This window comes from Enoplosus armatus, chromosome 21 (genome assembly GCF_043641665.1).
Source record: "Enoplosus armatus isolate fEnoArm2 chromosome 21, fEnoArm2.hap1, whole genome shotgun sequence".
Classification (NCBI taxonomy): Eukaryota; Metazoa; Chordata; class Actinopteri; order Centrarchiformes; family Enoplosidae; genus Enoplosus; species Enoplosus armatus.
This window is the reverse complement of record NC_092200.1, coordinates 17148733-17173539: the sequence shown is the minus strand read 5'-3', so window position 1 is coordinate 17173539 and position 24807 is coordinate 17148733. Positions and strand designations below refer to the sequence as shown.

The 24807-nt window shown below is 46.3% G+C and overlaps 1 protein-coding gene across 1 annotated transcript in view; it reads right to left on the bottom strand.

The window, feature by feature from the left end:
- svila (supervillin a) overlaps positions 1–23913 on the bottom strand; it is a 45639-nt gene extending 21726 nt beyond the window's left edge. The window contains exons 1-18 of the mRNA XM_070928503.1: positions 23849–23913; positions 19090–19153; positions 17345–17436; positions 15475–15538; positions 15212–15354; positions 14414–15119; positions 11916–11999; positions 9686–10585; positions 9030–9197; positions 8281–8315; positions 6027–6091; positions 5286–5422; positions 4720–4815; positions 3945–4263; positions 3311–3376; positions 2295–2489; positions 1955–2237; positions 647–830 (exon numbers count right to left, since the gene is read on the bottom strand). Coding sequence (XP_070784604.1) covers positions 647–830; positions 1955–2237; positions 2295–2489; positions 3311–3376; positions 3945–4263; positions 4720–4815; positions 5286–5422; positions 6027–6091; positions 8281–8315; positions 9030–9197; positions 9686–10585; positions 11916–11999; positions 14414–15119; positions 15212–15354; positions 15475–15538; positions 17345–17436; positions 19090–19153; positions 23849–23906 — 3659 coding nt within the window. The 5' untranslated portion in view covers positions 23907–23913. The remainder of the gene's footprint in view (positions 1–646; positions 831–1954; positions 2238–2294; positions 2490–3310; positions 3377–3944; positions 4264–4719; positions 4816–5285; positions 5423–6026; positions 6092–8280; positions 8316–9029; positions 9198–9685; positions 10586–11915; positions 12000–14413; positions 15120–15211; positions 15355–15474; positions 15539–17344; positions 17437–19089; positions 19154–23848) is intronic.
- Between the last annotated feature and the right edge of the window lie 894 nt (positions 23914–24807).

The following is a 24807-nucleotide window of genomic DNA, read 5'->3' as shown; positions in this document are numbered from 1 at the left end:
ACTCCTCTGTGACCCAGCGAGGGGACGTCCTGTTCTGGCCCGGGGGGGGGGGATGGGGCTCCACAACTACGCCAGAAAACAGGATGAAAGTAACACTGGATAGATGTCGCCAGCTGTATCTGGGATACAGATCCCTGCCCCCAGTAAATTCCTTTGAAAATGGGTAGAGCCACAAAGGCGTCCTGGCATGGCGAAAAAGAGTGAGCTTGTTGTGCTAACAAGCAGACTGGAACAGGCGAGTTTACACGGACTTCCGTTATGTCATCAATCGATTTAGTCTGCGATCGCCGCCTGGTGCGTTCGCCAGTCAAACCAGCGGGCTGAGCTTGTTGACACACTGCGACACAACTGGACTTGCGTAACCGCTTCATTTGTCTGGGAATCCAATACTGAGCTTCAGTTCAAAGTCAAAGTCAAAGTTACACAAAGGACACTGCAATGATTTTACACACATGGTGTGTGCTTAAGGAAAAAGCCTCTACGGTCATGCTGTGTGTCATCAGTTGTATTTTTTCCTATAGGGATAAGTCTGGTGATATTCTGAGGAAAGGAGTATGTTTTAGGCCAATCTGACATGAACAGTTAAACGCTACTTGCACATGGATGCACGAAAAGCAGAAACTGTAACCCACGCCGCCCGGCTCACCTCTGTTTGATGGACATGTGTCGGGCCGCCATCATGTCGCTCAGCTCGTCCCCCTGCTCGGGCTGACCCAGGCCGGCCGCGTGCCCGCCGCAGTCCGTGTGTGCGTCCGCCGCCGGAGGCTGACACACACTCCTGGGCGAACCAGACGCCGCTGTGGATGTTACCGCAGCGGACTCCCGCGGCTCTGTGAGCACAAGCAGACAAGCGCACACAATGGAATGAGTAAAAAAATAAAAAATAAATCAATAACATGGCAGCAGCTACAGAAATGGTTTCCCATGGTGGATTACATTTGAAATGGTATATGTTTTCTGCTTAGGAAAGGCTTAAAACGAAGAAAAAAGAAATGTGTGAAACGGGATTTAAAACGCATTCTGCAAACGTATCCATTTCTCCAACTCCCTGATGTTCCCCTGTTTGGGACGAAACCCTCTAAATAACCCAATATTCCACGACTACAGGTTTTCGCCTAAAAAGTACAGTCACCGCTCTCACAGTGCGAACTCAGCATCACAAAACCAGCGTGGGAGCAGATGTCTTTCATGCTTACCATAGAGGCTCTCATCCGCCTGCGAGAAGCAGCGCAGACACTTTCCACAGCTTTGAACCTTCCAGCTACAGCTGTAATCAAATAAACCCACGCTGTTTTGTAGGAACACCGAGGCTCGCTTGCCGAGGCGCTACTGTCTGCTTTTTCGCTGCTGCGTCCACACTGCTCCATCAGTCTTTCCCCCACTTCATAAAGGACGACAACAATCATCTAACTGATGTCTGTGCTGTTGTGCAGAGACGAAAAAGGAAGCGCGAAACCACAATCTGAACGTCGCATTTTCACAGACGACGCTCTCGCAGGAAATGTGGCTCTTTGACTGTCGAGTGAAATCGACACCGGTGTTTAAACATGAGGCTAAATAAAGTCCACTTCCCACAACACCCCACGAGCACTTATTTACCGCAAACTCTCCGTACTGTACTGTGGACAAAATACATGAAAAAGCCTGATTTCTAGACGCTGAAGCTAACACCATTGATAACAATATTATGACAAGGCTGACTCTATCGTAATATCTATAGGCCACTCCCGTCACCTGTCCAGCATTCTTCCAGTTTTCTGAACAAAAAAAAACACCCAACTAATATCCAATAGGCACAACGTTGTCACGAGTTCCATTAAATAAATGTGTCTGTCGTTTTCTTTAGTGTAAAAGATTGTAACAGCGAATATGGATTAATAATAGAGAAAGAAATGCTCCTCTTAAAACAACAAAGGAGTAGTTGTATGATATAAAGTAAAGCTGCTGTTCTTACCTCCAGTGATGCTCCTGCTCTTCTGACTGTCTGGGTAGTGTCCTTTCTCCCTCAGATACGCCTCCTGCCTCTCCTGGAGCATGTGGCTCTCCGAGCTCAGCACGACTTTGCCCCCCTCCCCTCTGGCTAGCCACTGCTCCTCTTCTTCCTCCTCCTCCTCCTCCTCCTCCCCCCTCCTCCTCTCTCTTCCAGTCTGGGGCTGGGGCAGAGAGGCTTGCCTGACCGCTCCCTCAGGAGAGGGCAGCTTCCTCTTCCCTCCTCCCAGATCAGCTCCGTCTTCTGCCTGGGGAAAGATTCCGTACCTCTGCTGGTGGTCTGAGGAGTCCTGAGACCTCAAGGCCGGGCCATCTGGGTGGCGAGGGGGCAGAGGCCGGTCAGAGCTGGGAGGGAGGGGTTCGACCCGGGCCGCTGCTCTGGTTATGTGGATGTCTCCAGCGTGGTCAGTGGAGACGGTGCTTCCTGCTCTCAGAGCGGAGGAGGAGGATGATGATGAAGTAGGGAGGTGTCCGAACTGACAGCCTGTACCGTTCTGAAGCTGTGTGTAACAAGGAGGGGGGGGGGTAGGAAGAGCAAAGAAAAAAGTGGTTCAGTTTGCTACAGAGGCTGAGAAACAAGTCGGGCAAACTGCACACACACACAAAACCCAGAGAATCACGCTGACTAATCACCGCCTGCCTGACTCACTGCACTTCCTGAGCATCAAAGGGCAGCCTATCTCGCCGGTCAGTTGCAGCCCACATCACAAAGCCATGCCAGCAACCCCCCCGCCCCCCCCTACACACACACGCACAATGCATCCACTTATAGCCGAGAGACACACTTTCCCAAATTCATAACCATTACTTTACATCAAAAACATGTCAACTAACCTGACATTTTTGCTGAGCGATACATGAGAAGCAACAGTAAACATCCATGGAAACCACTACACGGTTGAGAAAAAAAAACTTTGTGCTTCAATTTTCTCTCTCATGCTTCCCAACGCCACTCCCCCCCCCCCCCCCCCCCCCCAATCGAGCTGATAACAAATAGCTGCTTTCAGTCCATGTGGTGGAGAGCGAGAGTTCGAAGTGCTGCTTTTGTTCTCCTTTCCTGAAACAGGGATCGTCACAGCCTCCTCACTGACACAGCCGGGTGATTCTGAGCTGAGTCAGAGCTCGCTCAGAAGCCGGGCCATGCGCCGTTCATATTCATAATGAAATCACACAGCATGGGACACAGGCCACAGAGTGAATATTGCCATACAGCATGTGTTGTTCGCAGAGGATGTGCGGTCATGTGCCGTGCTGCGCTCCAGCTGCGTCAGCCTCCACTATCTCAGGCAAATGCAGTGGCGACTGTTCAGAGGAACCTTACTTGTAGGTGCTCTACTGGGCTGTCACATAGCTCCTGTTCATCCCTGATGTCTATGTCTGAAGCCTCCTGGAGCAGAAACACGCACAGGCTGCAACGCTCCTTCACGTATTCTCCATTTTGAAAGCAGGAATGGGTTATACTGTGCCTGCCTGATACTCTTTGACTGTTTGATTCTTTCGCATCATATCTTGTGCACTTTCTTTTTACTTAATATTTGACTTCTGTTTTCCATCTTGTCATTTGACGACTGCAACTCCTGTCTACCCATTTAATGTTTCATTTCACTCCCTCTTTTCCCATTAAAAGGTTTGTTCGGACAATTTTTCCTCATCCAAATCAAGGTAAATCACGGTAATTGTATAATGTGATTTTGAGCCATATAAATAAGCAGTGGCTTCAGCACATTTCAGTTTGTGTATGGATTAAACAAACTGAAATGTTAAGCTATTCCTTTCAAACGATATATTTGTATACAATGTAAAAGTTACACTTCATAGCTAAAAATATAGTAAGAACGCCTTTGTCTTCTAAAACCTTACAAACTAAGGAAACAGGAATATGTGCTAAGGCAAAGAGTTACAATGACTTTAGTTCAAATGCAGACTTCTAGTGAAGTATAGGCTGCAGGCCCTACCTGCTCCATATCTCCCAGTGTGATGGGCTGTGTCTGGTAGCGAGCGTTGGCCCTGCGCTGGCGCGTGTCCCCTCTGACGCGGGTAACCCTGGTGGGAGGCTGAGACAGTTTGTTGAACAGCGCCATCTTTTCTGCCAGGCTGAGGGTGCAGAGGTCAGGCTCCTCCGGACCCAGACCCCGGCTTTGACTCCGGCTCCGGTCTTTTCCCTCCAGCGCGGACGCCGGCTCGGGGCCCCGGACCTCCTGGGTATCCTGCGCCTGCCTGGCCTCCCACGCCTGCTCCCGGGTGGCGGCGCTCTGCTGCGAGGATGCCTGCAGTCTGAGGGCAGGATGACACCCGAGAGACAAACAGGTAGGAGAAAGGGGAGACTTCTGGTAAGCATGGAGGGAGCTCATGCAAGCTGGCAAGTGGCATGCTACATGGGCAGGCAGCACTGTGGAGCTGTGTGCATCTAATGACAACGACATCCAATAAAAGGCTTATCATAGAGCTAAAACAGAATGAGTCATGCCCACCGCAAACAAAAAAAAAAAACCTTCTAGTCTTCTAGGTCCTTTCGTCATTCAATCGTGTAGTTTCCTCCAATCACACAGGAGGGCACCAAAACTCAGAAAACATTGTGTGTTAGGGATTTACACTCCAAATAACACCCACTTGTGAGGATATCGTTGTGAAAAGAACACTATGCCGCGGTGCATGAGCAGCATTCAGTAAAGATCAAACATGTTAGTCACACACTGGGTCGGCGTGAGCATTCCTATCCGGGCCATGTACCTGTATGGCGAGACAGTGCTGCAAACTAGGCTGGGGCTGGGGACGCGTGCTACGGCAGTGTGAACGGTCACCGTGTGTGGCACGTGAGTGGGGACGCTATGGTGGTCAAGGGACAGGGACAAAGTCACACACACACACAGAGGTGACAGAGAAAACACACAGTTTGACAGGGGGAAATGAACCAGATGATTTCCAGGTAAGTTCATTCAAGCTAAGGGAGAGGAACATAAAGCAGGTCGAGGTTTCCGAAAGGTGTTCAGGCAGATGGCGAGAGGCTGAAACCAAAATTTCATTTCAGAGTTCATGGAGAATTTCACATACAAAATGAAATTTTGAATCCCGTCCAGAGCAGGAAACGTGATGGATGAGCTATCAAGGTTGACAAACAAAGGAAATGCTGCCGCGTCATAAAGCTTGTGGACAGAATTTTGAATGATTTAAAGGGTAGGTTCACCCAAAGTACAAAAAACAACAACAACATATGGTCTTATTTAGCCCTACTGAAGTCTAGCCATGCAGATAGTTTGGAGAACTATTTTAACCAAAATAACTTGCTTTTGACTTACGTGGCGGCGATGACTACTTCCTCGGTGGTGACGGGCTGGGTTCTGGATCGGTCTTGTGTCCGCCTTAGCCTCCTGTCCACCGCTGCGTTCCTGGACCGCAGTTTAGGGGCTCCGCCATCAATGCTCTTCTCAAGTTCCTGGATGGAAACGTTGGAACGGGGAAACATGGAACATCATTATAAACCAAAGGGAATTTGCGCCTCACCTTAACACTAGTAGGATAACCTCGGTTGTTGTGAGGTTATGAAATATGGGCTTCACAGACTTTAACGAGGGTATATTCGCATTGAAAGAGACAGTGGGGTTGATGATTGAATTGGCTACTCAAGTAATCATCATACGGCTCAGAACATTAGCATAACAGTGATTAAAGACAGATAATTGAGTACATTAAGATCTTATCTAGCATCAAAGCTGTTGGAAATGTAAGTACCCACTGACTTGAGCTTAAGCAACTCGGACTACAGGGCATGTTCAAGGTCAATTTCACAGATGTGGAGGGAAATGTGCTCCATTAAAATGCTTGCTCCAGTGGAATGCCTGTGCTGAAACCAAAGCACGAGTATTTCCAAGTTTTTATCTCTAAATCCCCACAGTAGTGACAGGACAGAAAAGAAAAGTCAGACAGCGTCAATGTTTGTGTGCTTGATTGGAAGCACATTTGTCCATGCTCGGTGTCTGGAACCAGCACGTGATCTGTAGAAATGAGAGGGCACACAGGCGATGGAAGTGGAAGCTCACCCTGAAGAGAGAGCGCTTGGCTGCCACGCTCAGCTTGGCCCGTTCATCTAGCTTCTCTTCATCAGCTACAGAGAGGGGGGGTGGGGGGTGGGGGGGGACATAAAGACATTAGAAACTGTGGATGTCTTCTCCATAAAAAATGATGGGCAGAATAATCTCCCTTAACAAGCAGTGTCCCGCTGGGTCATTAGACTGCATGCTGACCTAGGGGAAATGATGTACAAGATGTCTCGAATGTTTCAATTTGATAACGATAAATATTTCGCTTAGAGTATAGTTTCAGTAATAGGTTGGAATGAGCCAGTACAGAATATATGTACTACTGTCAGACAGAGAGGGAATACGATGATTTCTCTGAGCCACTTGAAAGAGGGTGAAAAGTGGGAGTTAATGAGTTAAAGGGGATCTCCCTTGATTCTATAAATACAAGTCAGTTCACTCACACATGGAGAGTACTAACCATAGCCTATGCAAACAGGTAGATAATGTCTTCTGCGGCTCTGGAGGAGCTTTGACAACTGTGAGGAAATAACCCTGAATCTACCACCATTATCACTGTAAACTGCACATATATATATATATATATATATATATATATATATATATACAAACCGTCCAAGAACGGAAAGCTTGGTCAATTATTTGTCCTCGCTCCACAAATAACTTTTTTTATGGGTAAAACCAGATTTTCAAGAAACTGAAAAAGGTGGAAAACCCATCGCATTACATTTACAGTGTAGAAGATATGACTATTAAACATTTAGATTTGAGTTTTAATTGCGGCATCCTCTTTTGGGGCAAAGCCCTGGGGGCACTTGGGGTGTTGGTTGCATGCTACACTCCTACGAAGTTCAACTAAATTGCATTTGTTGAAATATATAAGTGTGATGTACTTCAAATCCAGTGACCGCTGTCATTATGTTCACCTTCATCGCTACACACCACCAGCACCATCTGGCTTTATAGCTGGGAGCAAAGACAAACCACAAAACCTGTGACTGGCGTCATTGTAGACTCTGCAAAGCTAGACAGGTGTGAGAGGCATGGCTGCACACACACACACACACACATATACTCTCTCTGCAAGACTTATGACATGACATCACCAAACAACTATTCCCTTTGATTGACACCGCTGTGCCGAGCTCTGCTCCCTCTAATTCTTGTCAGTATAAAAAAGTGGCACCGGCTGAATGCGTCCTTATATGAAGCAGATGAGCTGGTTCTGCTGTGCTGTTATGCTACTGTGAGCACCAGTAACGATTCTATAAACTCCACTTCAAAATGTTGGGTTTTCCTGTAAAAAAAAAAAACCAAGACCTTAAAGAGGAGATTTGAGTCATTTGGCCGCCAACTTTGTGTCTATTCATAAAGCTTCGATATAAAGCCACTGGAAAGTCACATTTTATTCATTTGTGGCCAGCTGCAGCTCTACTCCAGCACCAGACAATCGTGTCAAATCATGTTGCTTTCATTGGCGACTGTATGCAGACTAGATATGGCTTAGTGTAGTTAAGTATTGACGACTGAAAGGCAGATAACAGTGCCCGTCCCACACAGAAACCCTGCAAGTATGATTCAGAGCAGGCGTCATTTAAATGGAAAGCAATTCAACTGAACCATAAGCCTAATTGGGTGCTTTTTACATTACCATGATCTCATCAACTCAGCCCATCCCAAAGACAAAAGGCTGAGGTTAATTTACTTAAGTGAACTGTGGTGGTATCTGCAAATTACAAGTCCTCCAGTCAGTTTAGGGTGACATTCTTACCCTTTAAAGAACCTTAATATAGCGTGAATGTTTGCTTTTGGTAGCATTAACTCATAAGTCGAAATGACCATGAAACTAAAAACACATTCCCCATATGATTCATTAACCACTAACAAAACAGCAGCACTTTTACTGCTGTAAATGTGCCGTTGAACACTGTGCAACTGGAAGTCCCAGCCAAGCGATCTCATTGGTCAAACACATACTACAGCCATGCCGATAATTCCACTAAAGCTAGCCAGGCTTAATCAATTACTTCACCAACGCTTGTGTACAGAGGCTAAAGTAGTTCATGAGCTTTATGTTTACTTGGTATACACATACAGTACATGTGTTTCTAGAATACTTGCATTCTAACCATTTATGGCAAAATGCGTGTATCATATGTCCACTTACTGTTACTGATATATTCTGAAAATCAGGTTCTACTCTAAAACAAACTTCAAATCTCCGCCAAGACAAAAAGAAAAAGAAATTACTTACCTTCAGTGGAAGCAAGATCTGAACTCACGCAGGACCTTCACAAGTGCAAAAACAAAAAAGGCAATTAGTAAAAGACAGTAGCATCCATGCAACAATGCATAATTCAGTGATATCAAAAGGGTGGCGAGTGGTTAGAGACAGGAGAGAGAAAGCTAGTCACAGATGAGGTGAGGAGACGCAGTGAAAAGAAAGTCGTTCCTGGTATGCTGGAAATGTGACAGCGAGTGTTAGGAGAAGGAACGGAAAAGGGAAACAAAGTCTAGTAAAGCAGACTAAGCTGGAGAATTAGGCGGCATTACAGAAGTCTGTTCAGTTCCATGGTCTCAGGGAATGATTACCAACAAAGGCCAATTCATGCTTCCTTGATATGGTCACATGTGGTGACCATTGCCAAGGCCCAATCAGAGGGACCTTTGGCCTTCCATGTTTGCTAATGTTGTTAGAGTGAGGGGCAAAATCAAGGAGAAAATGAGTGTGTACATGTCTGTGTGTGTGTGTGATCCAGCTCATGGTATTAATCCGATTATGGACTTACTACATACTATGGAATTATTTATTTGTACACTAAACAGCATATACTTGATGATTAATCAATATAGTGCACCAAAACCTGATTGGAATCAACATTTCTGTGCATCAAATATGACAAAATCAACATTATTTTATGATTTCTTTGACATGCATGATCATATGGCTATTTTCCAGCATTCTTCACTCTCAGCCATGCATTGTTGGGTCCAGAGCAGTACCTATCAGTCTCCTGGCGCTCAGCAGAAGTGATGGGCTGCGTCCTAAACCTCTCTGAGGTCTTTCTACTCTCCCCGGGACAGATATACTGCCGGGGCCTGCGCCCCCTGTCCCTCTCCCCTCTCCATGGGGCCTCGTAGCCTGCGAGTGCCCTGTCCCCCTCAACCTCACTGGAGGGGCCACCCAAGGAGAGGGTCGAACAGACAGAGTACCCAAAGGAAAGAGAAAATACAGTGTGGTGAGGGAGAGGTAGAGAGGGACTGGTAGCAAAAATGTTTAAAAACAGAGGTGTAGGTTTAAATACTCAGTCACACCACTGGTTTTTAAACCAAGTATGCGTGCAAGACCATGCAGATTTATTAGCGATTAAGGCATGCACGCGTTCATTGGCCCCAGGTAGTGACCAAACAAGTCACAGTGCCAAAAACGAACAAAATACAAACATCATAGGAAGCTTAGTGTTGGGGGATTAACGCATGAATACCATTTCCACAGATAATAAAGTCGGCAATAGAAGAACTGTGCTTTGATGTTAACTTCACTCCAGCCTTAGTTGCTTGTTAGTCATTCAGTAGCCAGCTCATGTTAGGTAACAAGCAAGTCCTAGAGAAGCCAGCCAATCAGAAGCGGCGGTGTAGCATTTTACGTTGCCACCTACAGCTCATTCCTGCGGCTGGTTGGAGGGGTGGTGGTGCTCTCCATGTATGAATGTCTGAGCTGGGCCACAGACACCCCGGTGTCCTTGTGACTCTCTCGGTTACTCAAACCTTCACCCTCCCTGACATCTCGGGGGTCGTGGACCTGGTGCTGCTGGTTCCTCTGAATGGGCCCTCGTGGATCCCCAGCATCTGGCACTGAGCGGCTCAGGGCTGTGCTGGAGGTGGAGCTTCCTGGGCCTGCATGTGCCGCTCTGGGCTGGATGTGGGTGGCAGCCATCCCTTTGTGGATATAAATGGCATTTTCCCGCTCTCTGGGCCTGCTCTCTGATGCTTGCAGCGAGGTGTGTTCTGTTTCGTCCCACCTGGCTCTGCTTCTGTGTCCTCCTCTTGCAGGTTCCTCTGCCTCGGACTCCCTAGCCTGGCTGAGACTCATCGCCCTGGACATCCCTAGCTCCTCTTCCCCTGTTCCTCTCCGTGGGTCCTCAGTACTCCTCTCCCTGCGGCGGATCTCAGAGGGCAGCACTGCTTTCCTACTCCTCAGAAGGCCCTCTGTCTTTACGTCCTCTGACTCCTCAGTATCTTCCTCTTGGGGCTGTTGCTGCTGCTGCTGCTGCTGCTGCTGCTGCCCGGCTCTGGATGTGGGACCAGAGGCCATGGACAGGTAACTGGGGTAACTGCCAACTTCTTGCCCTATCGGTGGCCCAGGTCGCTGAGCCTGGGGGTGATGGTGGGGATGGGAGTAAGCTTGCTGGGAGCCTGGTGGGTCTGCGTGGTAGCGTGTTGAGGTCTGGGTCTGGTGTTGAAATTGTCTGCGGTACACCGGGCTTTCTGTAACATTTACCAGCTCTGGGCTCCTCTGGCTGCCCTCCTCTCTGGCAAGCCTCTCCCTAACTCTGATTCTTCAGGGAAAGAAAGGGCTGGTTAACATTTGTACTGCATGAATAGACACGACATATATTTCTTAAACTCATAAAGATGACTATTGGTCTGATAAACAAACACAGCAATCAACTCCTACTCTAATCTAGATGACCTTTCAGCAGGAAAGCAGGAGCTGATCCTTTTCCATGTTTGATATTAGGGCTGGGTGCCGAACGCAATACGTTTCCATAAATGACCGCAATGTGTCCTTAGATTACAAAAATCATCAAATATCGAAAGTTGACATCGAATGCTTGGTCAGATATTTAGTCTTGTTGGATCAAATATTTCCTAAATCATAACTATGTTAAAAAGTTGAACTAACTACCTGTTCTATTTAGGGCAAATTCCCTTGGGGGATGCAAGCAGGAAATATAATGTTGCCATGGATTCAGTGAGTTAGCTGTGGGCAAATTTGCACCATGAAAAGTTATGCCGAAATAGCTATTAGCAATTCCTGTTTGCACTGTACCCATGGATGTACAGACAACTATTGGATCACTTTGATACAGAGGAAAACTTCGAAACGTGCTGATTATGAGACATGATCTGAAATAATAAGAAACATCTTTACTCATATCATTTCTAAGCACATTTATTGGTGTTTGTGATGGACAGCGGCGAAACTAATATTCCCAGAAAGTGTAATTCACGCCAAATCTAACAATGTGTTTCAGCTCTAATAAAAACAAGTCCATTTTAGCATCTGTACTGAAACTCTCTTTGTATTAGCACTGGTACTGAAAAAATTTGAAATGATACCCGGCCCTATACGAGATTGCACCAACCTCACCTGATTATTGATAGATAAGTAGAGAGTGGCAAAGAAATAAAGAAGAAAATGGAAGGTGATGTAAGGTCAGTATTACTCTTGGAAAAGGAGCAATACTGCAACATCACCACCCAATGGTTTATCCTTTATTAGTATGTTTAATATAATATGCTCCTTCAAACATTTGTTTTCACATGGGGATTAAATTGAACACAGCAACATGAGCATGGGAAATGAAATCATGGTCGGAAGCACAGGGAACAGGAGCTTGTGGCAATGAGGATGCTCATGATGTGATGTCAGCTGACTCTCAAAGCAGAGGTTCTTAAACATGTGTCATATCAGCCCAGGACCCAAACTGGGTAAATGAGGTTTGACCCTATGAGATAAGAAAAGATAGAATGTATAGTCTGGGTTCTGTTTTGACCTACAGTTTAAGAAGTACTGCTCATAAGGGTTGGTGGGTTTTGGTAAGTCCAGCTGAAAGGCAACATGGCAGGTGATGTTGGGGTGAGACACAACCAGCCAGGGTGTACCTCGAGGGCCAGTTGATGAGGGAATGGGTGTCGCCATCGGCATCAGTCTGGAGGAACCAATCAGTGCTCAGTTTCGCCCTTGCACTGTACCAACGGAAACCGGATGGGAGACGTGCAAATGGGTGGGGATGGGGGTGGGGTGGGGGGGTGAGTAAAAGTCTACATTCAGTATTCAGCCTTTTTTCTTGGAGCACACACACCACTGACTTCACATTGAGCTTGAACAGAGTGAGAATGGGCTTGGGCACCAGCAGGATCCTGCTAAGAATACAAGTTCAACGTCCCCGTGAGACATGTCATTGTTATTGTGGTTTTGGGAGAGGCATCACACTCCATTTAACGTTTGTTAAATGAAGAGCAATGACTGCAAAAACAGAATGTGTCCTTTGACTTATACCACATAAGATGTGACCACAGACTGCACCTACATTATGTGGAATAAAACATTTTATCAGCGGGTCACTGCATTAAGAGAGAAGGCTCACTAAAGTCAGACATGTTTAACCTTGGTCTTATCTACTGAAGCAGATATTCAGAGGCAATGCCATCTCACTCCACCACAGCCAAAAGGTAGATGAGTCATGCTGGCCCAAGACAAATAGCCTGATCAGTTTCATTAAGCCCAGGGCTGAGTTCAACCAAATCAAGGAGAATGTCCCTCAGTCATGACTAAAGAAAGAGAGGACTTAGAGGGAAAAGTCTCATTTTACTGCCAGGGGTCTCGGTTTGTGTGTAAATATGTCTAACACCTGAGGGGACCCGAATGGATCTGAGGTACGTCCTAATCACTGTGGGTCAGGGCTTCCTGGTAGCCAAATGGTTACAATGCCCACCACATGACTTGTCTATTTTTCCTTTCTGCCTCTAAACTGTCCTATCCAGACCGTTTCAAAGGTCATGGGTAAACTTTGAAACTCAAGATCATTACATGGTTGAAAAAAGGATGGTCTTTGTTCATAACTAACTACTACTCTTAAAATGTAGTTATTCATGTCAGACTGGTCAGAGAATTTTGAAGGGTCCACAGATACCCTGAGAAGAGTTAGAGGCGAAGCTCTCCTATTTGATTCTTTCCCGTCAGGCCTCACTGGTCTTGATCAAGCCCAGCTGTGGGTCACAGATCTGACCGCGGAGTCACACCGAGCCGCCCAGTAACACAACACCTCTGCACCACAGACACACACACACACCAGCCAAGTTTTGAAACCTACGAAAGGCATTGAGGAACAGGCGAGATGGCTACATGGCCAAAGCCTGTTCAAGACCTGAGCTGGGCCTGCTGGTTGTTACATCAGAAATGAAGGAGAGAGATATATAGAGTTGCTCGTTCTGATATTATCTGTACAATCAGTACTGGAGCCAAAACACCCCTGACATGTTCCTCCAATCCATTTTGCCCAGAACCTAAAAACTGACCTGTGTTCCTATAAGCTGGAACACCACCCTGTCCCAGGTTTGCTATGAGTCAATTAGTTTACAATATGGTAACGGTGAATTGACAGAAAAGTGCTATATAAATGCCAAGCACTTTACAATTTTGCTTAGGTTGAGCCAGACCTTTCTCCGAAGTGTGGAGGTCTGGCTATGCGAGACTACTGTAAGGTACAGTATGTTAAAGTTAAACCACAAAATCGGTCTGAAAACTGTGATAGGTGGTAATTATTTGGAAAATAATAACTTGGGGAGTAGAATGTTGTAATTACTGATAGAGGCCATCGTCCAAAACTACAAAAATCAATCAAAGTTAAAACTCAAACTGGAACTATTCTTTAAAGGAAGCACTTGGCACTCTGATCAGCATTGCTGAACTTCTCAAAGAGGAGCAATTGTCTTTAAGAATGTGGATCAGCTACAAAGCCAGAGGTTTACTTCATCCAAAAAGCCTCATTGATTGCTCTTGCTAACAGTTTGGCCAGTAAGAGTTCCTTTGGGAATTTAAAAAGTACAGCAATTTGCTACTCCCAACAGATGCACCTGAAATCTCTAGAATAGAAACACAACACACACACACACATTTTGTATTAATCTCCCCTTGTATTTTGCAAGCCCAGCTGTAGGTCTCAGTGGAACTTGGTCTGCACTCAAATACTGTTCCAGAAAAAGCTCAGGTCGCCTGACCTGGAATGAAACTACACTCCTGCCAACAGGACGACCTTGGACATGTGTGGATAAAAGGGGCAGAGACAGAGATTGAGGGCGGGAGATTTGGCTTGATGGATAACGCTGTCACAGCGAGTCCATCTATTAAAGAGAATGATACAGCAGTGTTCTGGATCACATGGAAACCATGCTCAAACTTATATGGATTTGAAAGAAAGCTGGTATCTGGACCCTAGCAGGGGAGGCTAATGATGAGCAGGGCTGTGGCCATTTTCACAAGAAGACTTCATATCTACTGTATTTCTAAAAGTTTGTGAAACAAGGGAGAGACTACTTTGGAAATGAATAGGAATCAAAAGAGATGAGGGCAAAAAGGAACAGTGATCAAGACCACTTACCCCTGTCTGCTGAGGATGTTGTGGGCCTGCTGCTCGATAAATAGGTCCCCAGGAGACACCCCATGTTTAGGTGAGGAGAGGGAATGCTGCCTGCTCAGCTTAGGTGAACTGGGTGGCATCCCTGTGACTGAATAGTCCTTGGCGGGCACCCTGGCAGCTGTCACATCCATGTATGAGGAAGAGGATGGTGGCTCAGGAGGAGCAGCTCGCCGTTGATTCTCCAGGTTCATCAGCCTCTCCCTTTCTGAGAACGAGTCAATCCTGGTTCGACCCATCTCGTAACCTGGGTCCGGGTGGCCATGCTGTGGTGCTGTGCGTCCTGCTCTTGGGCTAGTGGCAGAGGAACTCAGGGTGATGTCCCTCCCTTCGTCCCCCACCGACTCCCCTCTGTTTCGCCTCTCTGAGCCTTCAGACTCCTTCCGGGCGCGAGTGTAGCGGGAGGGACAGTCCAGGTCCGGCTCCTGGTCCAAAGAGATGCCGTAGCGCTCAGCCAGCTGCCGGCGCCGCTCTGCCTTGTAGCGGGCGATGCGTTCAGCCTTGGACTCCATCTCTGGGGCACCGGTGGTGGAGCCTGAACTGTAGACAGGCTCTGTGTGTACGGAGGACTGAGGTTCAGGTCTGCATCGAGCTCGGGAGGATCGCTCTGGAGCCGTCAGCTGCATTTCTGGGCTTTCAAATCCCTCCATGCCATACCGCTGGACTGTGACTAGAGTACAGAGAGAGAGAACACAAGTCAGTCATTCCCATTAAAGCACAAAAAAGGTACTGTGTACTGTGTAGGTACTGTGTCTGTCTCACCACCACAGGGCTCACAGGTGTCAGAGGCCCTGGTGTATCGTGGTGTGTCCTCCTCCAGAAGCCGGTTGGCCACCAAACTAGGCAGGAGAGACGGATGCACCTCACCTTCTATGCCCTCCAACCGTCGTGCGATACGCTCCTTTCTACACACGGGCCGGAAGGAAGGAAGTAGTCAACCTCAGACATGTTATTATCCTCCACAACGTTATCATTACCAAAAACGCTTGCAGCCTTTTTATATACACGTATCATCCCCTTCTCACCTGTTCATTTCCCAGTCACTTGCGCTTGTGGTAATGCCTTCAAATCGTTTCCTCAATTCAGAGACTAAAGAAAGAATAAAAAAAACATAATTTCTTTTATCTATCATCTATTAAAGCTAAACCAAACTGTTCCTTATGTTATGGACATTCACAGGTTAGATCTGGATGGCAGATTTTTCTTTGTTGCAATGTTCTTAATCAAGACTGTCTTGTGTCTTACTTGTAAGGTTGGGGGTCCAGCAACAGTGTATTGATTAATTTTGATCTGTAGCCAGTTTTTGTTGACTGAGATGGCAGAAACACCACAATTGTGAGCGCTAGCCCGATTAATGTTCACAATCCGAGGGAACATGAGATGAGCAGCAGAAAATATGCAATGTTGATTAAATGTATCCGACACATTGAAATGAACAGCTGTAGTTTCCTTGAGCTCTTTGATACAAACACTGGAGGTCCTGATTCACAACTATTTACTTGAAAAGCTTAAAAGTGGCTATAGCCCATATTTTCATATGAACAACTGATCACATGACTGCATGCACGTGAAAGGTGTTGCTTGTAGTGATGAACCCACAGGGAATTATGCAGTTCCCCTCAACTCTACAACGCTGCATGGCGTCTTTTTAGTCATTGTCGGGTTTGCCAGCTCTCAACGTTACCGTTTTGATTCACTCTCACCGCTCTCAGCGGCGTTTTCAGCCGCAAATGAATGATAATGTTGCTCCATAACAGCTGGATGCATAAATAGCCGAAAGTGTGCTAGCACGTTGGACATGTCTCCAGCTTGTTTTTGCTGCGCCCAAGTGGCCAGAAAGATAAATTATTGTGGGTTTGACATATTCATAGTTAGCCTGGAAAATTGACCTGATGTGATTGGCTCAAACTGACTCATCAGTATGTTGCTGTTGCAAAGTAATGTTTGATTTCCCTCACAAACTATCTTTTACAGAGTACACACACCAATTTGCAGAGAGCGTGTTAACCAGAAAGCAGCAAAAAAGTTTTATGGTGGCCTGTGGTCGGGTCACTCACAGCATTGACAGTAATAAGCTGCATCTAATCCAGTGATGTTTGTCATTTCAACCAGTGCAAGTGTTGGCCAGCCCTGGCTAAAAATGAGAAGTCTTTGCTAATAAAAACGAGCAAGGAGGCGAGGAGAGATCGAAGGTTTGATAAGAGAGGTGTTAGTGTCAGAGCATAACAAATCTGGGTATTACGCCAAAAGGGAGCCAGATCCAAAATAGAAGAAGCTATTGAAACCCAACAACATATTATGTGGACTATTCCTGCAAAGTTAAAAAAACAAAACATGTTTCAACATCCAAAACTTTTGTGTACGTCACAGAAAATAGTGGAATACTGGAAGTGGAAGAAAGCCTACCCATTAGTGAAGCTACACAAGATGCAACAGCTTGTTCGTCTGGCATTATTGCCCAGATCTTGACGACCAGTTTTACTTTTCAGCCATTGCTCTGCTTTACAATTTCACATCCACGGACTCTCTTTCTTATTGCCCAAATCACAACTTGTAAAAAGCGAATCGAAAGTGGCATCCAACAGCTCATCAAACCATTATATGCACCATCCAGAGGGACAGCCACACAAACCTCTGTAGGACCGTATCTCTTTATTGGACCTACTTTTTGGAGTAAACGGAGCCTGTCAAGACAATAGAAAGTACAGCGTTTCATATTGTACAATATACAGGGACTGTGCTTGTAGAAAAACTGGTTTCAGACAAATCTTGACATGAATCCACCTGGCAAAGAGGCTGCTGTTGCGCAACAATGACTTTCAAAAACCCTGGGAATGTTGACGTTGTGAGGGCCATTTGCAAGCAGGCAGAAATAAAAAAAAATCCCTTACTCACCTTTGGGGAGATTGGCCAAGAGACTAACATCTATATCCTTGGTGCTTTTGGCTGGGTCGTCTTTTTCGTTAAAGGAGAATTCTTTCTGGAAGCTGAGGGGTGCAGGAAAAATACCAACTGTTATTGAAACGGGGCTGAGCTGTGGGAAACTGGATTTGTTTATAGACTGACAGTGTAAGCAGTTGTAAGGGGGCCCACTGAATGAATGTGAATTTGATCAAACAAGCCATCCAGATCATTACAAAAATGTAGCTGGAAGCAGGATCGGCCTGAATCATGTTCTAGAATCCAGTCAATCGGTCGGTGTGGCTGAAGCTACAAAAACAAGCAATTTTGTCATCTAAACAACACATTTGGATGTCAAACCTGTAAAATTTGATCGAAGTCTTGAATCCCCAAATATTTATCTAGAAATTATGAGACGGTTTTACCATCGCCACACCCTCTGCCTCACACGGATACACAGCAGATCTCTCTCTCTCACTAACATACTGAAGTCGTTTATGGATTTGAATCAAAACCACAAAGTTACAATACAGCTACAAAAGAGCTGGCAGCAGACTACTGATGTGAGGAAACCCTCAGGAATTAATAGGAAAACAAGACTTTGTGGTTTTTGTCCATTCCAGCAAACCACGGAGTTGTGAACACACCGATGTGCGTAGACATTGCAGATCCTTTTCTATCACAGCAGCATCTGTTTTCACGACTGAAACCTCCCAGCATCTAATTCCAACATGCGCAATGTTTTCAAGTCAGAGCCACACCCACACAGTTTGGCGCCAACTCGGTGTCACAGTGCCCGGCGTCCTCGCAGCCGTGAAGGAAACTTTATAAATAGAGACATGTAGACCTGGTGGTGTATTTGACACCTGGCCAACAACATGACGCTGAGCAACCCTACTAGCGCTGCAGTGAGTACGGTTTTACACAGCCAAGCAGCAAAGTGAGCTTATCTTTTACTTTCTCACTGAGTTTGGACACCGGCCCTGTCTGAAGCTCCCAAGCGTTATCTGATATCCTGCTGTATCTGTTTGTTTCCACAATCAGAGTACCTCAGCAAGGATGTGTTTAATGGACATCCTCATTTCAGTCTAGGATGGGGCTTAATCTCTGTCTAGGAAATGAGCCTCATTGTGATACCTTGGTATAATTATGTCTATTACATTTACTGGAGAGGATAAATATGTTGGATTTTTGTCATCGGTCTTTTACACCTTCCACTCACTGCCTATTCAAGATTGTCGGAGGCATGACAAGCTGCCATTCATAGTGAGTGGAACCTCCAAATAGCATCCTGGCGCCTCCCCACATGATTCAAGACCCTCGGTGCATTGAAGAAGGCAGTAAAAGCGTCCAACCTTTCTTCATGATTTTTGTTAGTGGTACTTAAAATTAAAGGCCCCAAGTGTAGAATATTTATGCGATTGCGGCGTCTTTAAAATCATTCGGATGGCATACGTTTTTTTTGTTGACAAGCCCACAGGAAGCTGGTACGTCTCTTTTTTCAGTTCTACCACTAGCAGTGACCAAAGACAGACATTTTCAAAGGCTACACATAGGGGCTTTAATGTGATGATGATTTATTGGATGTCAAAAATGTTATACATGGCATCATTCATATTTAAATGCTCTCTTATAAGGATACAGGTTATTATTTAACAGGTCTTTAACAAAATGACCTAACACAATCAAAATAAAAACCTCCTGAAACTGGTTAACACACCAACTTTAGCATATCTTACCTCAAAGCTCTCTTCTGTAGCAATCTGGGATTGCTTAATTTAATGGGGGTCTCACTCCCAAGTCCTGTGAACAGAAGAAAAAAAAGAAAAAAAAAAGAGTGTAAGCTTCAGTTTTTGCTTTTTAATGAACAGACACACATTGCAGCGAGGCATCTTAAGGTGAACCTGCAGGTCTGCAGGTCCTTGGCACAGAACCACATTAATTAAGTGGACTTCCACAGAGAAAACAAATGATGTGGAAAACAATAATCTGCCTGCCTGACTGAATCACATCAAATAATAAGTCATCTGTGTAGTTAAAAGGCTTGCACCCCTCCACCCGTCCACAGCAACGCACAAATCATCACTGCACTTTACGTCCAGAGACAGTGACTGTCTCCGTCTTAAGCGTCAGTCTCTATGTGCCGTGCATGAGGTCATAGCTTAAAAAGGGTTTGACAGAGGAGTGACTGCCTCTGTGTCACTGCCTGTAAAGTCTGATCACACGTCAAGGTTGCAGTGCACTGCAGCTGGGACGATGCCAGGAGCAGCCGAGCACATCATTGTCGCTGGGCAGCACTTTCGTACCCGCCCATGAATACAGATGAGGGGGACAGCATGAGGAGACAGAGAAACCACGTTAGTCCATTTCCCCGTACCTTACAAACACACTATTATGAAGCTATGTCATAAAACTCAATTAAACACGGCAGAGTTTACAATCTAACCTAAAAAAGTCTGGTGTCTATTAGGAAAACGGCCAAAGTCAGTAAACAAGGGCCAAACGTGACATAAACACCTGCCTGCAGAGGAATACAGCCTCATACCAAGAACAAAAAAAAAAAGGGGCATTAGTGGGCATTAAGCATCATACACAGTCTAGTGAGGAATGCGAGTTCTGTGGAGCATCCCTTTAAGGAGTGTCGGCTTCAGTCGCTGACTCCAAAACCTCAAACGTGAGGTTTTGGCTGCCCTCGGACCTCAGCGTGGCCAGAGCCGTGCAATTTCGGAACAAACATGTGGTCCCACTTCCATCCTCTCCAAGTTCACCTCAGGGCCGCGTGACGCACCCAGCGTCCCCCCCCCCCACACACACACACACACACACTCCCCCCCTGACTCGCCCCACTGCTCCACCCAAACCCCTAACCTCTCCCCCGAGGCTGCCCACCCCTAACCCCTCATTCCAGATCTGTTAGTCCTTATTAAAAGATGTTTGGGTTGATGCTTTAAAGCCCGTCTACTTAAGCAAAAACATGATTCGAGAGGAAGGACAGTTTATTTAGAGGGGGCGGTGTGCCTGGATGTGTTTGGGGATAGTGGCGTATTGTTTCAGCTGGGTGGAAAGCGGCTGGTGAAAGCACGGCTAATTCCTTGCGAGCCTTGAATGGTACTTCTGGTTATCCGTGCCGGCTGTTTTTTTCTTTTGACAGTGATCCAAAGATCAGGTTCTGGTAGATATTTCAAAGTAGGAGACAATGGTTCGATAAATCCTGCTGCGCACGCATCCTTTACTAACCCAGTAATATATTATGCAGCAATCTCCTCATAACCGCTCCGGTGCGTTCAAAGCGGATGAAAATCGAAGTGAAGTTTTGTCTCTAAGAGTTGAAGATACGTGGCCCATTTTCCCCACTAACACCTACACATATCTGCAACTAGAAAACTGGTTTCCAGTGAGCCTCATAAACCCTGGGCTAACAGAACGTACTCAGCCCATAAATTACCATGTAATTTCCACATTAACCCTTTGAAACCTTTCCCCCCCTTTGCACATTTTATACCCCCTTTATTTACAGGCTTTCGGTATAGTCACTTCACGTCTTGGCTGGGCATGCCATGTACCGTTCATTTCAGAATAAGTTGGAAATGACAGGTTTTATGGAAAGAAATGTTTTTTGCAATTTGAAATAGGGGAAAGATTTTGGGCATGAGCCCCATTTCTTAGTTTGTAGTTTGTGTTTCATATTTTGTAGAATCAGCACCCTAAAAAAGGTCATGCTGCATTAGCTCCCAGCAGAATGCAGATTTTCTTTTTTTTTTTTTTATAAATGCAGACCCCGACAGGTTCAGCGTCCTCATGGCTACTGCATAGTGGGTCCACGTCCTTGTCAGCGCTGGCAGCTGCTTTAGCTGCCGTATTTTTTATTTTAGTTTTTATTGAACGCCACTATATGATAAATGAAGAGCTGCAGGGCTCTCCAGGGATTCACTCTCTCTGTTTACTTCTGGTCCGACTCAAAGACAATTCAGATTGATTTGAAGATCTTTGGCTCACACGCTTTGCCCCAGTCGACATGGTGGTTTTCTTTTTAGGAGGCCTGTGTTTCTCAGATCTCTACAATGCAGGTGATGAGCAAAATGTTACCATGACCAACAGGTAAAAAAAAAAAAAAAAAAAAAATAGGAATAACACCCAAGTTGACAAATACCAGAAGTAAGAGTGCAAAACAAAACCAGATGCAACAGTAAAGGTTAATAGTAGTGTGAAAAGAACAAAAGCATCTGTCCCTTGGGGGGGGGGCTGTCTGAGGCTATTGTCAAGTCTAACATATAGTTTCTCCACAACACAGACCTGTATTCCTTTTACACCTCATATAGCCTATATGTGGTGGCATGCGGGCCATCAGGTGACCCCCCCCCCCCCCCCCCCGCCACTCGCGAAGCCCAAGTGCCTCAATGCATTCGTCATTCCAGACACAGGCATAAAACCTCCACAGTGATCACAGATGTGGCAGAGCCTTTGATGCTGGCTGTAATCTACAGAAACACTATGGTTGCTATAGCTGGGAGGGAATGCGAAAGGAATTCCTCAGCACCGTGCCCCCCATGTGTTTGTGTGTGTGTGTGTGTGTTGATGAGGCTGTAAAAGCGGCTTCACGCTGATAAAACATGAGGATAACATGATTTCATGATTCAGTGGAGTGTCATTCAGGCTCTGAAGTGAGGAAAGCCTTTTATGTGAAGGTATCAAAAGGTGTGAGGCACAGAGACTGTATAACACTGTCTGAAGCTAAAGACACACACACACACACACACACACACACACACACACACAGAAGCTAAAGCTGTCTTTGGGATTGCTCCGCTCTGACAAGTCCGACTTTAACCTGAGGGTCGGGTCAAACCTCACAGTTATAAACGCATTACAAATGAATGGGGGACCATTCCATTGACTGGATGTCAGTGGATGTCAGTCAAGCAGCAATACTTGCTCCATGTCTTAACACACAAAAACACCCAGTGTGGTAACCAAAGAGGCATCAGGGGCTGAGCATGTGTCCGAGTTGAGACACAGGATTAACTTTGGTTCCTGGGATTACAGCGAGCCCAAAAGGAAACGAGTCACTCTTTAACCGCCTGCATTACGTCACACTAATGTGTGTGCGTGTGCCCCCCCCCCTCCTAACAGTTGCCCACCTACTCTGCCTTCACCCTGCCTGCCTGGGAGACTCAAGTTGTAACTAAAGCCTCACTGAGGGAGGCTTAAGAAGCAAAGCATTAAAAAAAACAAAACAGATGGAGAATCAGAAATGAGGTGAGGCCGCGGCTGCAAACAGTGGACTTAACAAAAAGACGTGACAATAAGCCAATTATCTCTTTGACACTAACAACACCGAGTATACAAGCAGCTCAGTCTCACACATCTGAGCCCTCAAACACGCCTTCCTTCCCCCAAAATCCAGTTCCCCCCTGTTTGTTTGCATTCAAAGCCTGAAACCGTGGGCCACCTGTTGTGGATTCCCAGTCGGTTTAGCACGGAGAAGCCAGATCTCAACACTGAGTTCTCACTCAGGAAGTAGCACAGAGAAGGAAAGGGAAGCAGTCCGAGAAGCAGACGTGGACCTGTGGCCCGTCAGCGGTGCGTAATCACCCACCACATATAGAGGCTGTGCACAATAGGGCTAGAAGTTGTCACTTTACCTGTGCGTATTTATTATTCCGATTAATTATAGTATGACAGGGCTTCTGTGTTGAGCGGCACAATGAAAATAATCTGAAAGTCTTCAGGAAATAGTTTCGTTGACGTAATGACGGCTTCCAGTGCTACAGTCGCTGGCGAGCTGCTAGCTAGAAATCCAGGAACGTTCCTCTTTTGTGGAGCAGGAGGGTCAACACTGTCAAGACGGCTTTCTAAGTTAAACTCAACAAACTCAAAAACAGTGCACAGATTTACTTCACCATTTACTACTGGAATCCACCGACTGTCGTTGGTGTCGTTGAAATGAACCGATTTTGCTGTGAAATTTTTGCCATTTTAAATGCCGGTGTGACCAGGTCCTTAGACTTTGGGCTGACTGGCCGATTAAACTTCTAGTTAGATCATTGGTGGTCTCAAGTTATTGGGAATTCAGACAATTTATTCATTTCATAATTATGGAGAGTATGAGAGTAAATTTAGGTCGATAAGAGATTCATAATGTTGGTCATTTGGTTTGTTATCCAGCCCCAGTGGTGAAGAATACATCCATGCATGCAACTGCACTTTCTTAAATCCAACACCAAGTAGCTGAGGAGCCTGATAGCTCCTTCCCTGCGCTGCTAAGAGTCCCTTATCTCTGCTACGTAGTGTCCTTGGAGGCTACAGCTGCAGTGCGAGGACAGCTGGCTAGAAAGCAGGACAGTGAGCAGGGAGGAAGGGAGTCTGCAGTTTGTTGCCTGCCAACTTTAAGAGCTCAGATATTCCCAGCTCCACAACCAAGAGTAACCTGTCCCCCAAGCTCTGAGCCTGTGAGCCTTCAAATCTCAGATCTGCAGAGCCCCAAGTCGCTGCACTTACCTTGGCCGCAAAACTTGACATGAGTCAGGTAATTGGAGATCCACGGGTTCCGGTACATTTTGGCAGAGGGCGAGACAGAAGAGAGGGGAAAGAGATGGAAACACGGGGGCAGAAAGAGGGGCAGCTGCTTAAGAGGTGATGCAGCTACAAAAAAAAAAGCAGTTCGTCAGTGCTCCGGGACAGACAGAGAGAGGGAGCAAGAGAGAGAGAGAGAGGGAGGGGGGAGTCAGGTAGCGTTAGAGAGAGGCAGAGGAGAAAGGGAGGGGAGGGAGTGGAGAGAGACGTCCCAGCCGCAGTGCCGGTACGAGTAGAGGTGGTCCTGGTAGGCAAACAGAGGAGTGGTGAGGCTGTGGCTGCAGCTATGCCCCTCCTGAGATTCACCCCCCCCCCCTCCACTCTGGTTCCTCTTGCTAACCACTACGCGCTAACCCATGCCCACTACGACAACCTGCAGGGCCAAAAGCTGCTCAGCACGGGCTAAGCTCATTAGCCAAGACGAGCGAATTAGGCCCCGTCCCTACGACAGATTGGAGCGAAGTGTCCCGCATGCTACAGAAGGAGCCTCACAGGCGCAGAGCAGAGCAAAAAGAGAGTGTGTGTGTGTGTGTGTGTGAGTGTGTGTGTGTGAGTGTGAGTGTGTGAGTGTGTGAGAGAGAGACAGAGACAGAGATAGTTAGGAGTGTCCCAGGAGAGTGCTGCCTTCCCTTGGCTCTCACACACGAGCGGGATGCCAAAGAAACCGGTGCATAGCGTCAGAAAAGGAGGGGAGGGAAGGCGCAGGGTGGACGGGAGTGGAAACAAAGTGAGCAGGGGAGAAGAGGAGAAAGTTAAAATGACCCTCTCAGCCAGATGAGAAATTCCAGTCATCTCTCAGCGGGGACAAAATAAAAGGAACAGCATGCAGAAGAGAGAGAGAGAGAGGAGGTGGGAGGGACAAGAGAGAGCAATAGTGAAACAAA